This window comes from Sesamum indicum, linkage group LG9, assembly GCF_026168435.1.
Source record: "Sesamum indicum cultivar Baizhima isolate 11 linkage group LG9, ASM2616843v1, whole genome shotgun sequence".
NCBI lineage: Eukaryota > Viridiplantae > Streptophyta > Magnoliopsida > Lamiales > Pedaliaceae > Sesamum > Sesamum indicum.
In genome coordinates this window covers 15,210,116-15,229,848 of record NC_142665.1, presented here as the reverse complement: position 1 = coordinate 15,229,848, position 19,733 = coordinate 15,210,116, and the positions used below count along the sequence as shown (strand labels likewise).

The window sequence follows — 19,733 nt, the reverse complement described above, 5'->3', positions numbered from 1 at the left end:
CACTCTGTTTCCGGGTATTCCAAGTCCTCGGTTTTACGGACTTTTTCCAACCACACTACTGCAGCAGATGGTTCGCAGGAACTTGGCTCCTTCAGTAACAAAATAGCACAGCCCTATTTCGTTTCCTACCTTAGGGCGTAAAAGGGACTCTAATATAGGGAATTAATAGAATTTTGGACAAACATGTTGAATAGAAGCCTAACTTTTATTGAAGAAATATATAGAGAATATTACATAGTTATTATTCCTCCGTTGGAGGAGACAACTGTTTAGTCTCTCATGGTATAGAGGACTTGACTCGTTGGGGAAACCCCCATAAACTTAAAACTCAAATGCTTTGAAGAGTATGAGAAGTTTTCTGATGATCTCCTTCTGTTTCATTGCATCTTTATTTATAGGCGTCCGCGGACTTCAAATCCGGACTCCAAACTTATTTTGTGATGACGTCATTGCGTTCGTCATCGCCTTGTGATTTCCAGCTGTCAGTCATAATGGTTTGTCGGTCACATGATTTCCAACTGGCTGCTTTGCTGACTGTTGCCTTTTGTTGTTTTCTGCCGACAGTCTTATCCTCTCGATTTTTTACATTGTTTAACTTTTACTTCTCTTGGTAAAAACTTTTCTCTTTCCCTTATCTTGATCCGGTTCGGGTTTATTTTTCGTAACCTGAATCTTTGTCCCAAATAAGGGCTTCTCTTGTTTCTCGCAGCAAGGGCACAAATGGTTATGCCATTGCCCAACATGCAATATGTTGCACGTCTTCATCCTTGTGCTTTGGTTGCCGGCAGCTTATTTTCCCAGATTAGCATCCTCTTCTTTTCGAATAAGCTTTTCAGCAAACTCTGTGCTTTTTCCTGTCATGGAATTTAACAAGAATGATCCATTCACTTTGTTGGAGAAAATCTTGAATGGATACTTGACTTTGTCCATCTCTGTGAGACAGACCCATAGCTCCCAAGCTCTCCTGGTAGAGATACTATCTTCACTAATGGCTGATACCAAGGAAGCTTCTCCTAAGGCAGCTTCGATTTTGTTGAAAGCTACCATATTTGGCCTCTGTAGCTTCATGAAATTGAATGTTGGATGAGACTCCTTTCCTACAGTTTCTGGAGCTACTGAAATAAATTTTATCTCCAAAACATCGCCTCTTTTCAAGTGGGGGTTGTTTTGCAATGAATCAAAGACCGCCCCACTAATCCACTCCGAAAATTTTGAAATTTTCAGAAAACTCGGTGACATAGTATGAACTGAAGCGAGAGCTCCAAAATCATATCATTCTCTGACATCTTCTGGTTTAGACCCTTCTAACATCCAAACTCTGTTATATTTTCCGAACGTTTCGATAATGGTCTTGCCTGTATTGACTCCTTTGCGGGAAATTAATTTTTCCCACATACGCTGATAATCCTGCCAAGCAGAAGAAGATATTAATTCGTTAGTATTGGCCTTAGAGGTGCCTGTCATTGGCCTAAGGCTAATCTCTCCCTCTTTAACCCTAGAGGTGCTGAGTTGACTTGAACCTACAGGAGTTTGCACTTCCTTTGATTCAATTTTTGCCGTTTCACCAGAGTCTGATGATGGCCTTGTGCAATCGGTACTTGAATCCGACGCTACAGGTGTAGAGCCCTGTACTCTAAAGGCATGTTTTGGGTCATGCTCCATCAATTCGTGAGTCATCCCCGAAGGTGACGCATTTCGAATTGGTTCTCTTAAGTCGTTCCATAGCGAAGTGGATGCTAATAAGGAACTCCTTATTGCGACCTGGACAGTGTCTAGAACAACTCTTTGTATTTGTTTGGAAACTTGGGCGTTCACCGCTAGCTGTCCGAACTTTCTGTCAAGCTCCTCGAGGTTTTTCTGAAGGTGCCTAAGTCTCAATATGATGGAGTTTGCTGCAGATGCCTCCATTTCTCGTTAGGAAATCTGCAAGAACGTTTTCATGAGATTTTATAACGACAATATTATAGCAATAATATTGGCATTCAGCTTGCCATCTGATAATACGAGCTTTCTCTATTTTTTATTGTAATTTATTTTTTTAAAAAAGCCTTAACATTAGTATTATCAACTTTTAAAGTAAATTCTTTAGCAAGTAAAAATAAAGGCCATTTCTTGAAAGCCTTCCAAACTGCAAAGAATTCTTTCTCGTTTATGTGCCAAACTTTGGCTTGTTGTTCTGAGAACAACCCTCTGGTATATCTGCAGGGTTCTTCTCCTGTAGTTGTCTTCTTCATGAGCACCGCCGCCCATCTGTAGTCATTGGCGTTTTTGTAGACTACCAATTCATCTCCATCTTGCGGTATAGCAAGCTTTGGAAGGTTACTGCATACTTGTTTCAGCTCACGAACCCTTTTCGTGTGGATTTCTTCCTATTTCCACTTTGAATTCTCTGTTTCTTTCAGAAGTGGTCTGAAATCCTTTCTGTATTTTGCAAGATCCTTAATGAAGATTCCTGCAAAATTAACAACTCCCTAGAAGCTTTGTAGTTGCTTTTTGTCTTTGAGCACATCTGGAAAATTACAGATTTTCTCCACAATATGGTCCTACAACTCAATTCTTGTTTCGTCAATAAGGATTCCTAAAAATTCAATCTTATTGAATGCAATAGTAGCTTTCTTTTCAAAAAATACTAAACCTTCCCTATAACATGCATCAGAAAATATTTTAAGATGTTTAATATGTTCCTTCATATTTTTTGATGCAATCAATATGTCGTCAATATAGACAAACATGAATTTGAAGTAATCTTTAAAAAGATTATCCATTTTTCTTTGGAATATCTGGGGTGCGTTAGCTAAACCCATTGGAAGCACATTCGAGATATATTGTCCCTATGGTGTGGAGAATGCAGTAAATTTCTTTGATTCATTCTCGATTTTAATATGATAAAAACCAGACTTGCAATCGAATTTAGAAAATACTTTTGCTCCTTTAATGCAATCAATTAAGTGTTCTCTACTAGGAATGTAATAACCATCAAATTCTAATATCTTATTAATACTTTGATAGTTAATGACCAACCTAGGTTTACCTCTCTTTATTTCACCATGGTTTCTTACAAGAAATCCATGGCTACTGTAGGTAGAGACTCCAGGTTCAATGAGTCCAAGACTGATATGCTCTTTGATTATCATCCGCATATCCTTCTTATCCTCCATGTTCATCTGAATAGGTATGTATCGAACATACTCGTATTTGCATTCATCTTTGACCTTCAGAGTAGCTTCGATCTTGTTCCTATCCCACCAAGCTAGAGATTTTCATTGAAGTTCCTCTGGATGAGCCTCTTGATATTCTCAAGAGAAAGCCTGCTTTCTTCTCTAATATCTAGCGATTTTATTTCCAGTAGTGCTTCTTTAAGGTTCAGAATTTCCTCCTCGGATTCCTTATAGAAGCTATCGCTGTCTGTGAGTCCCTGCTGCCTGAAAGACAAAAGGTCCTTACCAAATTTCCTCTTATCCTGCATTTTTGGATGAGTTAATCTGGCCTCAAAATCACCACGTTTGCTGTGAAAATTTATTGGCATTATCCTATTAAATGCCTTTTTCCCTTCGCAACACCTTTATCTCACTACCACAGTTAGTAGTAAAGATTAACAGATTCCTTTGATTATCCTCCATATATCTTGCAAATATTTGAATAAAATTGTTACCTAGTAGGATATCAGCTTCTGTATCATGAAAGTAAATAGGAGGTGTTTTTACCCTAAACCAGGGCAATCCAAATGCTCCTCCAATCATGATCTTAGCTTCTCGTATTCCCTTATCGAGTATCAGGATTTTTTGTGAAAAATCCCTTCCTGCAATAACGGGTAAGGTTTCCCTTGGTTCCTTAGGGAAAACTCCAGGCTTTGCCGTGCAAATTTCTGATCCTGAATCAATATAAGCTGCAAAATATTTTGTCTTATATTGATCATACCAACAGATATGTATATGGAAAATGGACTTGTCATTCAATCCTTATGGTAACACCATCAAGACTGAATTCCATTCCGTTACCTTTTCTTCCCCATGGTTTATGATCTTCGAGAAATCTTAACCCCAAAGTCATACTCCCATTTTCTCGTCCTGCAACACCTGCAACTAAAATTTCATGGTCTGCTATTTCTAGCATGCCCTCATATTTTCCAACAACAGGTTGCTGCAAATGATATAAGTCATCACAAGGAAAATAATTCTCTTTCTTAGTGATGTCGAATATAACTTGTATTTCTTTCCATCCTTCAGGGCATCTAAGTTTTACGTTATCTACCCTAATCTCCTGAGGAGGTAAAGCTTTTAAACTCTTTCTCCTTTCCTTTGTAGCCTATAATCCTATCTTCTGAAAAGGATATCCGACTACTAAACTCAGTCCTAGAGCTATGTGTCCGATCTAAAACTGGGTGATCTTTTATAATAATATCAACACCACCTATTCTAGGTATCCTAATAGGGTCTGGTGTCATTACCTTAGCGAACTCCTTGAAAATTTTAGGAATCTTAATATACTCTTTCCTAAGAAACAAATCTAAATGATGGGTATTGGAAAGGGCATATGCAATTCTATAGGTTATAGAATACGGTCTATTTCCTTCTTTCATTAGATTTTTTCTTTTAAAGTCTTGATGAAGGGTTAAGACTCTACTGAAATCTTGGTCTGCTAGGTTGTATGCAATCCTAGGATGAATGTCAAATATCAATTTTCCTGCATACAAATTTTCTATCATTGATCCAAGACAACCATCTCTTAAGTTATTGATTCTTCTATCCATTATCGATAAATGTATTTCTGAATCACTTCCTTCTTTAAAAGTTGCTTTTATTAATACTTCAATAATCCCTATATGGATCTATTTCATAGTAATAGCTACTTCTTCTCTAAGCTTACTCAATTCTTCAAGAATTTCTTCTTTAGGAATTAACTGCATTTCCATCACATTACCAGTAAGTTCCATAAGTATAGCAAACTCACCTGAACTTACTTTGTAGATTATGTGATGCTTCGTTTGGTTCAGTCCTATCTGGTTCAGGACTTTCCCAATTCCTCCAATCCTAAATCCATCATATGGGCTGAGGTTGGAATCTTGCCGCATGATTCTTTCCATAGTTTTGTTTGACACCGTCATTCTGGAAAAGAATCCTGATAGGCTTTCAGAAGTTTGAAGCCTATCTCCCTCGTAATTATTCTGACTCGGTTGAAGATCCATCCGAATCAGACTCTATTTCCTCTTCATAGACGCTTTCGTCTGAAGGAAGATTTTCGAATTGATATATAGGTACCAAATCGCCATAGTAAACTGCATCTAAGATATCATCCGTGGCTTCAAATTTTCTCAATTCACCACATTTCTGGGGGCAATCGGGAGATATGTCCTTTTGCTCCGCAAGTCCAGCAATTGCAGTCTTTGAAACTTTTATTGGCTCGGGTATGGGCCCATGTGAAAGTTCTTGTTGTAGGGGTTCTTCCAATGGATCTTGCATCTGTTCGTCTAGATCCTTGGGATGAAACCCTTGTTAGTCCTGTTCTCTGTCCAGATTTGTATGTTCTGACTTTGGACCTGGACCACCATGATCTCCGTCGGGAAAAGGTTCTTCTGGAACTCCTAGGGTAGGAGTGACTATTCCGCTTCCTCCTTTTTCTTGGCTCACTTGATTCTCCTATAATAGTTGGAAAATCATTGTTATCACAACAGAGAGGGGTTCGTTTGATTTTACCTCTCAGTTTTTTCATATTCTTCTGGATGGATGCTTGATAACACCAATCCTTGAGTTTGTCTTTAAGGAAAGACATTTTTCGCGCCACTGAATCTAGCTGTCTTTTAGGTACTTTGTATGACTGGATCAACATTTCCCTCCATGGACTGCATATCTTTGCGAAGAACATTGGAGCTGCTACTTCCGTTGCTACTCCACTCTGGAAAAAGTACTTGCGAAACCAATAGATGTATTCATCTACTGTGCAAATACTTTTAAGTTCAAGGCTGAAAAGAGCCTGTGCATATTCTCTAGCCTTTTCTGCTCTACTTCCTTCGAAATATCCATCTCCGATGAAGTGTATCTTGATAAGTCTTCCTAACCGGTCTGCTATTGCACCTTTTGAGTCTCCAGCAAGGATGCTGGCTTTGGTATCTTTTGGAGTATTATCCCATCCGATCTTTACAGATCCCTCTAAGCTCAACTCCACAAGCTTTATAAAGTTTTCTTTGTCGAGCTCTAGGGTAGTTGCTGCTATCTTGATTGCCGCAACCCATTCATCTATCAATTTTTCGGTATTTCAAAAACCGATAATATCCAAGTTCAGTATAGCGTCATATGGATGTAAGGGCTGGAACATGGTCCTTGCCCAAGGTGTATTCTCCGGCACTCTTTTTGGATTTCTTCCTCGATTTTCCTTTAGCCTGGTTCCCACAAATGTTGGCGTGGCATTAGTGTGAAAATCAGCACTTTCTCTCATCGGTTGATCCTGTGGAGGATTAGTAGAGCATGTACTTCCCTCCGGCGATGGTAGTGCTGGAGTGATCTTATTTGTTTGGATATTGACTAAATCCACGATCCCGAGTTGGGAAAAGGATTCCGCCAATTCTTGTAGATCTGATAGATCTGCTCTTATTACTTCCATTATTTTATAGATCTAATAGAAGCAATAATCAAATCTTCTCTTGACTTCGGTTTTGGAATCTCTGTGGCCTTCTCCTTCTGATGTAGAAGAGGTACTGTTCCAAGGGCGTCCATGATTCGCTCCTGTCTGGATCTAGATGTCTCAGGGCTCTCTCGTTGGTTTCTCTTCAGATCTGCAATTTCTGCCTTCAGATCTGTAAGACCCTTGTGTAGATCGGGAAGTATATTAAGGATCTCGTCCACCTTTTGGCTCAGATTCTATTTTCATAGGTATATGTATTAACCTATGTCCATAGTCTTGAACCGTCTTTTATATCTCACTCAGATCTAGGGAGATATTTGATGTATCTGGCTCGAGTTCTTTCCAATCAGTCATAATTTTTTGAACTGAAATTATGTAGGAATTTACCCATTCCGTTTCTTCTAGCTGGGATTCTACCATGGACTTCAGTGGAGTGTAGACGTCATACTGCATTTCCTGGTAGTACTTGTCGAACCTCAAAATTTCTCAGCCATTCTTGTTTTTTTTCCGGCGTGAGAAGTTTTGGATCAATCCTCTTGGGACCGTTGTCACATTTATCAAGAATTTCCATGAGAAATTCTCTTCTTTGTATTTCCAGAATTTGGAAATATCCCCTGTTTTCACAGTAACTCGAACTTTCATTCGTTCTATTTTTCTCAAAAGTCTCCTCCATTAATGGATAAATAATATCAAAATGTAATATAGTCATATATTTTTTTCAATAAACCTAGGCTCTGATACCATTTAGGCGAGGATGGGTGAAAAATTGAAATTTTGGTGTAAATGGACTAAAATAGCTCTTTAAAACTGTTTGAGGGTAAAATTGTCCTAAAATTCGTCTGTGGTCCCAATTTAGGCCATTTTGAAAAATACAGGATTAAATTGAAAATACGCAAACTTAAAGGACTAAAATTAATCGTATGAAAACTTAATGGACCAAATTGATCTTTCTCCCATTTTTAAATTACTGTCTAATTTATTATATATATATATATATATATGTTTTAATTTGAGAAGAACACATATGAATTACTTATTGGTGGACACAAAAGTGTGATAGAAGATTCAAGCCAGGCTTTATGTTTCTTGCAGAACCATCTCTTTTTTTTCTACCTTTTCTTTATTATTTTGCTATTAAGAAAAAGATAATTTGCAGAAAAAAAGTAACACTAGAAAAAATATGATTTTTTAATATAGTTGATTACTTTGGTCAAAAGACAAAAACTCATAATGCAATGCAAATTAAACATGACTCTGGAACAACCGAAAAAATTTGAATTTCGGTCCCAAAATTTATGGTGTTTTGCAGTATTGGCTCCATACAACATTATTCCCGCACTTTAGAAAAATATTGCGTTTCAAAAGTTGTAATTTTTTTTTGGTGAAACTAACCTTGCAATGTTTTCTTAGAGTGTAGGACTAATATTGATAATTTTAGAAACTATGGGACTAATTAATATTGCAAGCAACTCTATACGTTGGGACCAATATTGCAATTTTCTCGCTACAGCCATTAGCTTTACTTCTGCAAATGAAGGCAAAACATTAGCCATATTAAAATCATAACAAATATTGATCACAGCTAAAAGGCATGACAAATATTAATAATCGTGATAAAAATTTAAGTTTCTAAGCTTATTTTATTTTATTGTGATTAATAGTATTAATTTACCATTATTTTTAAATCATGGTTACTATAGCGCTAAGAAATTTCAAATTTTTGTAGTGTAATGAGAAGATTTTAAGAAATTTCACAAGAATAATAAAGTTCCATAAATATATATACATTGAACCATAAAACAAAGTTGAGTAATAGAGCCGGAATTTCTATAATTATACTCAAAATGATAAACTTCGATTTGAGGAGTTCAAAAAAATATTAGGAATAGTTATATTTCCCTTTCTTGAGATATAGTGTAATTATATGTAAATCTCTTATGATTTGAAAATTTATATTTAATACTTTTGAAGTTTGCTTCCGTCTAATAAAAGCATTATTCCATTAATCAAAATTCATCTACTTTGTCGATATTAACAAAAAAATAAAAAAAAAATTATATTTACCCTAATTGACTTATTACTGATCTATTGTAGGACAAATAAATCATTTTTTATGATCAAATTACCCTCATACGTCTTCTTCACACGTTAATGTATGTGAGGAGATATATCTTCATGAATATAAGGGTAGTTTAGTCCAAAAAAAATTATTTGACGTGCAATAAGTCAATTTAGAATAAATATCAATTTTCATTCAATTTTGTTTGTTAATATTAAAAAATTTATTAAATTTTAACTAACAAAAGGATTTATTTGTTAAATATAAACAAATCTCAAAAGTGCTAAATATAACTTTTCAAACTATAAATAATTTACGTGTAATTACACCAATCCTCGAGCGAGAAAGCTATAACATTCCTGATTATGTATCCAAGGGAAAGTATAAGGTTCTAAATTAATATTTTTCTCTCACTTATTGCAAAGAGACAAATGTATGTCTTTCCATGTTGCTTTGTAAACACGTCAAGGCAACATTTTACGAAACGCAAGCCTAATGTTTGAATTTGTGTTCTAAGTGTTTTGTTTTGTATTTTGGAGATAAAGAGAGAAAAATAGAGATAAATAAGTGTGTGTTGAAAATAGATGGTATATTTGGATTTGTGTTCTGAGGTAATTTAAATTATTTTAAAATAAATTGTGTATGTTTGATGTTGGGATTTGGGAGACAAAATTACTATTCATTATCAAGATATTTTCTACAAACATGAACTGATGTTTCACTATTTTTTTTATTGAAAAAAAGGATTCAAAATGTTATTGCAGATAACGACTGACCCCTTATCTTAATTAATATTTTTAAAAGTTTTCGTAATGTACAAATTTTATTGTTGAATAATATTTAAATAAAAATAGTCCGACATATCAACTATATATTGAGCACTGGCAAATAGTGAGAAAATGTAAATTTCCAAGAAAAATAAATATATTAATATTTTCATAAATTGAGTAATATATTCATTAAAAAAAATAAATTTCCGCTACATTATAAAGCCGCAGTAAATCAATATTATTAATCACGATTAAATAAAATTAAAATTAAAATTTATATTTTTACTACGATTAGCCAATATTCGTCATAGTTTTTAGCCATAATAAAACAGTTTGCATTGATTTTAGCCGTAGCTAATATTTTTATCATATTTGCAGAAATAATGACTAATGACCGTTGCAAAGTCATAATTAATTTGTATTTATCATAATTTTCTTCTTTTGGCAAATCGTATATTTTTTTAGTAAATTGTTCGTAAATTAATACATCCACATAACTAATAACAATTAAGTAAATTATAATAAATCCATATAAAACGAGACAACAACTACACATTACGTGGAGCTCAAGAACTTCTTCCAATGTTTAAAAATGACATCTTAACCACTTCGAACGATAATACAGATAACAATTTCCTTAGATTGTTAAAAATTTTACAACTCCAGTGACATATAAGTTTTTATTTTTTAGTAATATTTAAATAAATATAGCAACGTATTGACATAGACCCTTTGATAACAAATGATGAGAATATATATTACCTCATAATTTATTTAAATGTAAATTTCAAAGGAAAATATATATGTAATTGACATGGTCTTCCAAGATTGACCATTCATTAATTTAACTTTGAAAAGCATACTATATATATCAACGAGCTCTAACTTAATTAACGAAGTCGAGACCCCATAATCTTAAAGATCATGGGTTCGAGTCCCGTCTTATGCATGGGGTGCTGTGTTCATTGAATAGTAGGTGTGTTAGTTTCTATTGAATAATACGCACCGTTTCTACTGTAATAGTATGTGGTGATTATTTTTTTTTTATTTGATAATATTAATCAGAATATGGTTGATATTCAATAGAAATGATTGTAATCAATTTATTTCAATTAATAATAGTTTTTTGCTATTATTTAAAAAAAAAAAAAGCATACTATATGTACTGGCGGAGTAATGTACAGGAATTTTGGGAAATTCGAGCACCTTAATTGGATTATTCGGAAACATTTCTATTATGATACTATTTTGTTATGAGTTCAAATCCATTCCTAAAAATTCGATTATTAAAGAAAAAAGATATGTATTTATATCGTTTTGCAATTGATATGAGATAAAAGCGTGATAAATTGCTCTTGTCGATGTCATGGTTACTTAAATTGCCATACTTATCACAGGGAGGTTCTTGTCAAGATCGAGTTTGATCGGATCATCAATTATACGTACAACAAATGTAACATATTTGTTATCTAATTTATATACACTTTACTAAAATAAAAAAAAAAATTATATTTTCACTCCACTATAAATGACCACGACTTCAAAGATCATGATAAATCAATACTATTAACAAGGGTTAAATAAAACCAACGAAAAAATTTAAATTTTTATCATGATTAATTAATATTTTTCATGGTTTTAGCTATAGCCAAAATATTTGTCATGGCTAATATTTTTGCCACCTGCAGAAACAACGGCTAATAGCCATTGTAAAGCCGTGATTAATTTATATTTACCATGAATTTTTTCTTTTGAATATCGAAAAATTATACTTTTTATAGTATTTTTAAAAAAGTAACAAATCACATATATTATATTTGTTGTGTAATTGATATTTGAGCAAAAAATTATCCCGTTGATGAAGAAAATAAGCCCAATAGTAAGGGGAAAAAGTTCATATATTAGCCCAAGTATTCAAAACTTGTAAAATGATATCATTAGAGAGAGAAGAAAATGTTTTTGGTCCCGGTCCCTCAATGATATCATTAAAACGATCTTTGTCCGTCTTCCGTTCCATGAGTTGAACTTTTGGTCCTTGAACTTGCCAATGTTAAATAGAGTTGGTCCCAACTATTATGTCTCCATGAAATAATAATTGAGATGAGGATGTGAGGCACATGTGGATGTGAAAAAGAGGAGAAATAAGCTTGATTTTGACACCAATTTTTTTTCGATAAATGTAATTTTCATTAAATAAGTAATACAATCGTATAGTACAACAGTGCTCAATGAGTGGCGTCTCCTTCGACAGGCCAAGAGATATGCCAAAGTTTATATAACGCACAAGAACTAACAGAGCAAACTAAACAAGCACTAAAAATCCTCTGTCTAACATCTTCCACAATGAGTCCAGTAAGTGTGGTCAGTTCTTGCTTAGACTGCTCAAAATGTCTCAGATTTCGTTTCTTCCAAATATGATACACACATGAAGTCAATAGCGCATGATAAGCCAGATTAATAATGTGTTACCCTCTCCATTTTCTTGTAGCCCACTCTATATCTATTGGCGAGTCATGGTTAGGCCAATTGAAGTGAATGGATCGTCGAATAGCTATAAGGTACCGTCAGGCGTAGCCGCATCGGAAGAATAAGTGCATATGCATCTCAGTTGCGCCTTCATCACATAGAACACAAGCGTCTAGGTAAGAGACCCATGGTTTGTCAACCGTCGACAGCTTTCTCAATATAGCAAGCCATAAAATAAAATTATACTTGGGGATCTTGAGGGAACCCAAGAATAGTGAAGACCAACCTACCTTGAGCCCTGGAGGGGCCGATCGGTATAGAGATGTAGATGTAGGTCTACCATTCTCATACCGCCAAATAATGCGATCAACAGCGCCATGAATCTGAGGTAATAACTGTAGAATCTCCAAACACTCAATGTCTATAATGAGGGGCCATTTCCATTGCCCCTCCACGATAACGCTGCTGAGCTTGACAGAAATTCCAAGCTCAAGGAGTTGCGGTCCATGGGAAAATTTGGCAATGAGGGGTCCAAGATGGTGCCAAGGATCCTGCCAAAGATAGAATATAACCCCATTACCAATATCCACCATCGGCCGAACAAGGGATCGGAGATGAAGTAGTTTCCGCCATCCCCACGAACCCCCATTGTCTGAAACTGCCCAAATAGATGCATTTCGCAATCGTCCATGATAGAGCCAGTCCACCTAAATAGACGTCCTATCACACCTTATAACGTCACAGAGCTTCTTACACATTAACTCTCGATTTAAGGTAGCGATGTCTCGTAAGCCCTCACCACTTTCCGATAACGGCTTACATACCTCACGCCATGATACCTTGACATAGTCCCTAGTCGTCCCTTCTTTCCACAAGAACACTCGAAGTCTCTTCTCACTCTTCCTTATAACACCTTTAGGCAAGATGAATGCAGAAGCCCAATAAATGCGTAATACCATAAAAACAGATTTGATAATCTGAAATCTCCTAGCATACGATAACATCATAGCTTCCCAACCATTAATGCATTGATTGATGGGTGTCGGAACTACAAAAAATGATTCCTACTACACTTGCGAAAGTGGAATTAGGCTTGATTCAACAGGGACTGGTTTAAGTCAATTTCTTTAAGAAAAAGAAAATATTGGAGAGGGATGTTTGATTATAGAGTAATAATTATAAACTAAAATAAACTAGAAAGCGATTAAAACAACTTTGGAATATTTTGAGGAGCTTATGTATAAGCTTAGCCAAGCATCCTAGTACTAGCTATTTAATGTCACTCCAAGAATGATCATTATTGACCCAAGTTTGATCTACTAACTATTGCTCAATATTCCATAATTATTGCAATATTTTCACTTCTTGTAACTAATTTAAATACTTTCCGTTTTACGGCTCCTTTTTGTCTCTCATTCATCATTAATGTATAAAGCTAACAAAATCTAATATTTAAATTCCTGAAGATGTTCTATATAACTTTAGAACAATATATAAATTTGAATTGCTACATTTTTCATTCATAAATACATTTATTTTTTTAATATTTTACACTCGCGTCGAATGCAACTTTAAATGCTAGTATATAAAAAGTTAAAACCAACCAACATAGCCTCAAACGACCATCCCGCCGTCATTCACTTCAGCAATCGATAAGTGGGAACAGCCAAGAGATGGTTCTCTCTACAAGTCACCAGGCCAAAGTGCTCAGCCATGTCCAGTTCACTAGCTACCATACCATCTGGGAGCTCCCAATCAAAGCAATGCACCAACTGTGCCAACACTAAACGGACCACCGTCAGCCCCAACTGCAACCCCGGACAGCCTCTCCTGCCAGACCCGAACGGTATGAGCTGAAAATCTTGTCCTCGGAGGTCTATATTGCTGCCAATGAACCTCTCTGGCAGAAACTTTTGAGGCTCTCTCCAAGCATTAGGATCTTTGCCGATGGACCATACATTCACTATGACTCGTGATCCTTTCGGCACATGGAATTGATCGACTACGCAATCTTCCAGGGACTCGTGGATTAACAATGGGACGGCCGGGTGGAGCCTCAGTGTCTCCTTCACGACCATATCCAAGTACTCGAGTCTGTCGAGGTGTGATTCCTCCACGATTTGGTCCATGCCGACTGCTTGTTCCAATTCTTGCTGCAGTTTCTTCATTGCTTTTGGGTGCCTGATGAGTTCTGAAAGTGCCCATTCCACTACAGTTGATGAAGTGTCCATTCCTGCTATAAGCAAATCCTGGAGAAACAAAAGGAGCCCATTTTCTAAAACTTTTCCAATTCAGTTTTTTTAAGATATATAAATCAAGTTTTGGGAGGGTACTTCAAGTCCCAAACAAGTTAAATAACGGGTGATTAGTAATTTACCTCATGTGATATTAAAAATGAACAAATTACCTCTATAAAAAAAATTATATTAATTTACCTTCTTATACTTTTTAAAATAAAATAACTTACCCACATTTCTAAAGAGGTAAATTGCTTTATTTTAAAAAGTATAGGGAGGTAAATTACCGTGTTTTAAAAAATACAAAAAGTTAAATTGTTATTTATTTTTTCGTAGGGGCTAATTTATTTGCTTGTATTTTTCCTGTAAAATAATTACCAAGAGCACAGCCTTGACATGGCGGCGATCAAACTCGAATCCGGCTTCTCCAGACTCCATAATAGTGATCATGGTGTCGGCAAAGTCTTGAGCATGCTTCTTCTCTTGCTTGTTCTGAATATGATCATCAATAATCCTCTCCAGAAACCCATCAAAAGTCTTGCTCAATTCCTTCATCCGTCGGGTCAACCCCTGAAGATCAAGCGCCGCCAGGAACGGAAAATAGTCCGCAATATTAGGCAGAGCGGCCACCTGCAAGGTCTCCCCAATCACAGCTTTAAACCCTTTTTCATCCAAATCCCCGTCAGCGAATTTCCTCCCAAACACCATAAGGCAAGTCATATCCCCAATCATGGCCGAAATTCTCGCACTGATATCCACAGTTTCCCGTTTCCCGGCAGCCCGTTGGAGAGACTCAACAAACACCTCAATCTCAGCCCTCCTCATGGGCTGAAACTGGTTGATCTTGAAGTTGCTGAGAAGCTCCAGGGTGCACAATTTGCGCATGTTGCGCCAGTAAATACCATACTGTGCGAAGACGATGTTTCTCTTATCGTAGCTTATCTCCTTGGCGGCCTGATGATGAGCCCTGCCGGCGAAGATCAGATCATGGGTCTTGAGAACCAGCTCGGCGGCCGCAGGCGACGATACGACAATGGTGGGCACGAAGCCGAAGCGTAGGTACATGATGGGTCCATATTTTTGGGCTAAATTATGGAAATCTTGGTGAGGATTCTTCCCCAACAGGTGGAAATGACCGATAATTGGCAAACCTGTTGGACCCGGAGGCAGTTTTCTGTTCCTTTTCAGGCTTAGCAGCACCTGAAGGACCCAAACAAAACTAATCACAGATATCGCTGTCCAAATCCAGGCCATATTCGGAAAACAAGAAGAAGAAAGACAGAAAAGTTCTCAGATTTTTGTATTGTTTGTTTGTCCGCCTGAACGTTGGTCCAAGTTCAGCAAAAGACAGAATATCTTCTTATTTTTAAAATGCGGTGCAACTCAAATTCTTAAAAATCCTGAATTCACATCAACTTTTTAATTTTTTTTCTTTACATTTTTTAAATAATTACCCCCAGATAACGACTGACCTTATCTTAATTAATTTTTTTAAAGTTTTTGTGATGTACAAATTAAATATTGGTGAATAATATTTAAAAAAAAAATAGCCCGACATATTGACTATATACAGTACTGGCAAATAATGAGAAAAAATGTAAATTTCCAAGAAAAATATGTAATTGAACGTGTATATCTTCTTTTCTGCTTTGAAGTGATAATTAAATAATTATATTTCATAAATTGAGTAATATATTCATTAAAAAATGGAATTTTGCTACATTATGAATGATTCACAGTAAATCAATATTATTAATCACGATTAAATAAAATCAAAATAAAAACTTAAATTATACTACGATTAGTCAATATTCGCCGTAGTTTGTAGCTATAGCAAAACAATTTGTACTGGTTTTGACTATAACTAATGATTTGGTCACACTTATAGAAATAATGACTAATAGTTGTTGCAAAATCGTGATTGATTTGTATTTGTCATAATTCTTTTTTTGGCAAATCGTATTATTTTTATGATGGTTCATAAATTAATACATCCACAGAACTAATAATAATTAAGTAAATTACAATAAATCCATATAAAACGATACAACAACTTCACATTGGGTGGGGCTCAAATACTTCTTCCAATGTTTAAAAATGACATCTTACGCACTTTGAACGGTAATACAGACAACAATTTCCTTAGATTGTTAAAAATTTTACAACTACAGTGATATATGTATTTTTATTTTTAATAATATTTAAATAAATACAGCAACGTATTGAGATAGACCCTTTAATAACAAATGATGAGAATATATATTATCTCATAATTTATTTAAATGTAGATTTCAAAGGAAAATATATATTTAATTGACATGGTCTTCCAAGATTAACCATGCATTAATTTAAATTTGAAAGCATATTATATATGTCAATCTTCTAACTCAATTAACGAAGTTGAGGCCCCACGATCTGAAAAATCATGGATTCGAGTCCCGCTTTATGCGTGGGTGTTATGTCTATTGAATAGCAGGTGTGTTAGTTTCCATTAAATAGTACGTATTGTTTCTACTATAATAGCATATGGTGATTGGATTTCTTTTATTTGATATTATTGATCAGAATATGATTGGTATTCGACAGAAATGATTGTAATCAATTTATTTCAATTAATAATAATCCGTTGCTATTATTTACAAAAAAAAAAAAAAAAAAGCATACTATATGTACTGCTGGAGTAATCTACAGGAATTCTGGGAAATTTGGGCACCTTAATTGAATTTTTTGGAAATATTTCTATTCTGATACTATTTAGTTACGTGTTCTATCCATTCCTAAAAGTTCGATCGTTAAAGAGAAAATATACGTTTCTATATCGTTTTGCATTTGATATGAGATAAAAGCATGATAAATTGCTCTTGCCGATGTCATGGTTACCTAAATTGCCATACCTTTCACAGGATGTTCTTGTCTGGATCGAGTTTGATCGGATCATCAATTAATATATTTATTTTATAATTGATATATATTTTACTAAAAAAAATACGCTTTCGTTATACTATAAATGACCACAACTTAAAAAATCATGATAAATCAATACTATTAATCAAGACTACACAAACAATGAAAAAATTTAAATTTTTGCTATGATTAATCAACAGTCGTCATAGTTTTATCTATAGTCAAAATATTTGTCATGACTAATATTTTTGCCACCTACAGAAACAACGGCTAACAACCATTGTAAAGCCGTGATTAATTTATATTTTCCATGATTTTTTTCTTTTGAATATCGAAAAATTATATTTTTGATAGTATTTTTAAAAAAATAACAAATCACATATATTATATTTGTTGTGTAATTGATATTTAAACAAAAAAAATTATCCCGTTGATGAAGAAAATAAGCCCAATAGTTAGGGGAAAAAGTTCATAATTAGCCTAAGTATTCAAAACTTGTAAAATGAAAATAAAAAGAAAAATAATAAAAAGAAGAAGATGGGTGGAAGTCAACAACGGCTGCCGAATATTAAAGAAGAGAGTTGTGTGAAAATCTTGAACAATTTTTATCTTCTCATTTTTTTAACTCCAATTTGTGAATTAACAATATTATCTATACTTTATCATAAAGGAAGAGCACTATTTTTATATATATTTTTTTTGGTCAGTCATTTTATATTTTTTAATATTTATCTAACTTCCTACTCTTTTATTATGTTTTGATAGTTATTTGTTTTTTAATTTTTATGCATCGTTTTCTCTAATAATTTTTATCCTTTTCTTTTACCACTCCCATCTGAATCTAATATTAACTTATTTATGGAATATATTTTATAAAATAATAATTATTTTATTTTGAATAATATTAAACAATTACATTTTTTTTTTTTTTTGCAAAAACCACCAAGAGGTGGGGGGAGCTTTTCGGAGCCCCAATCCTTCTATATTAAACACACAAAATAATTACAGCGGGGAGAGCTACCTCCCTATAATTTTTAGTAAAGCCATAAACAAGGAGTACTACTCCCTTACAAATAGAGCAACAATAAACAAATAGTACTACTCCCTTACAATAAAAAACCCGAACATGTGTCGTAGAAAAATTATGACGAGTCAAAAAGGTTTTTGTTATCCCACCACGTCATGGATCGCACAGCACCTGCAAATAAATCTGTACAAAAAGGCCAAGTCAGAGTGTGTATAATGTTCCAAAAGGATAAATGATGAACATAAGTATTAAGATCATGTATGTATGGCTGACAACCTTTGAACCTGTGAAAGGGGGTTCATAAGACCTGCAAAAGATATAACAACAAACAATTAGATAAAGGAGATCAGCAGAAGTGACAAAACCAAAAGGTAACCAGAGAAATATTGGTCCCAACATCAACCATATGGATGAGTAACCTCCAAGGAACCCATTTAGGAACAATCACAAAAACAACACAGAGAAGCCTAGATAGGACAACAAGTATCAGCATAAAACTAATTAGTAATGAAGTACCCCTAATTTCAGTAGAAAATATTTTAAATTAAATTAAAGGTACTATTACTTCTGATTTTAATAGCAGGCAAGGAGCAGGCGTCAAGTCTAATCAAACCTTTAGGAATACCAGTGATATTATCAGGGGATAAAATGGTAAGATGTTGGTTGAAACAAGCTTGGTTAGCAAAATAGTCAGCCACTTGATTACCCTCTCTAAAGATGTGTGATATCTTGAACTCAATTTGGGATAGAAGCTCTCTAATTTTTTGCATCAAGTTTTGAAGGTACCATGGCCCTTGGCGGGGAGAGGAAATAAGCTTGATGATGATGTTTGTTTCCACTCAAATTTTTCTAATGTTGTTATCAATGCACAATTTAACACCTCTATATATAGCATTAAGTTCTGCTGCTGTGTTGGTCATGAGGCCAAGATGTTCTTGGAATGCAAAGACGGTCTGACCTAGATGATTTCTGATGATGCCTCCTGTTCCTGCAATGCCTGGATTTCCTTTTGAGGCCCATCCGTGTTCAATTTGAGCCATCCCCTATCCGGCTTAATCCACTTAACAATAGAGATTCTAGATGATATCTTCTGAAGGGGAAGTAAAATTTTAAAAAGAGAGGCAACAACAATTACACATGTTGTAAGATGTACCACAAATTATTAGTTATTATATGAGAAAATTGTATTTTGATCCCATATGTTCAGATTTTTTTTTAATTTAGTTCTATTTATTATGATTTTCTCATATTACATTGCATAAATTAAAATTTTTTATCATTTTAGTTTTCACTTGTATTTTTCATCCAATTTGCAATGACATCTTAACATGGCCCTTCATATGTAAATCCTACACGTGAAGTCTTTTATTTAGAAATGGGTTGCAATATGAGATTCAATCTCAGGACAGAAATTTCACCACAGATAACAATAATTTTTTCGAACAATCCTTGTCTATTTTAGTGCACAACAAATAAAACAATTCAAGATAAATCAAGAAATCATAAAATTTATTTCACAAAATTGTTGTTAGAAGTGTTTGTAGATTATTAAAAGTACAAGTTGAATATTAATAGAAGTAGAAGATTTATGTCATGGTTGAGATGTTCTTCTAATATTTTCTCTCTCTTGTCAAGATTTGTTTTTTGGTTTT

The 19,733-nt window shown here is 34.5% G+C and overlaps 2 protein-coding genes across 2 annotated transcripts; both read right to left on the bottom strand.

The window, feature by feature from the left end:
• Nucleotides 1–12,011: 12,011 nt before the first annotated feature.
• On the bottom strand, nucleotides 12,012–12,920 carry LOC148786920 (uncharacterized). The gene is made up of 2 exons (XM_088885016.1): nucleotides 12,738–12,920; nucleotides 12,012–12,620 (listed from the first exon to the last, which is right to left on the bottom strand). Exons 1-2 carry the CDS (start codon nucleotides 12,918–12,920, stop codon nucleotides 12,012–12,014), a joined length of 792 nt encoding a protein of 263 aa, XP_088741142.1.
• Nucleotides 12,921–13,407: 487 nt separating this feature from the next.
• LOC105171246 (cytochrome P450 71AU50-like) lies at nucleotides 13,408–15,536 on the bottom strand. The gene is made up of 2 exons (XM_088884790.1): nucleotides 14,529–15,536; nucleotides 13,408–14,162 (listed from the first exon to the last, which is right to left on the bottom strand). Exons 1-2 carry the CDS (start codon nucleotides 15,402–15,404, stop codon nucleotides 13,551–13,553), a joined length of 1,488 nt encoding a protein of 495 aa, XP_088740916.1. The 5' UTR covers nucleotides 15,405–15,536; the 3' UTR covers nucleotides 13,408–13,550.
• Nucleotides 15,537–19,733: the final 4,197 nt, after the last annotated feature.

Excerpts from the sequence above, each read along its gene's own strand:
- LOC148786920 (XM_088885016.1), bottom strand. The coding sequence starts at position 12,920 with ATGATGTTATCGTATGCTAGGAGATTTCAGATTATCAAATCTGTTTTT. Across the intron at positions 12,621-12,737 it reads TCAAGGTATCATGGCGTGAG|GTGGACTGGCTCTATCATGG; the intron begins GTATGTAAGCCG and ends ACGTCTATTTAG.
- LOC105171246 (XM_088884790.1), bottom strand. The coding sequence starts at position 15,404 with ATGGCCTGGATTTGGACAGCGATATCTGTGATTAGTTTTGTTTGGGTC. Across the intron at positions 14,163-14,528 it reads ATGTCAAGGCTGTGCTCTTG|GATTTGCTTATAGCAGGAAT; the intron begins GTAATTATTTTA and ends TTGTTTCTCCAG.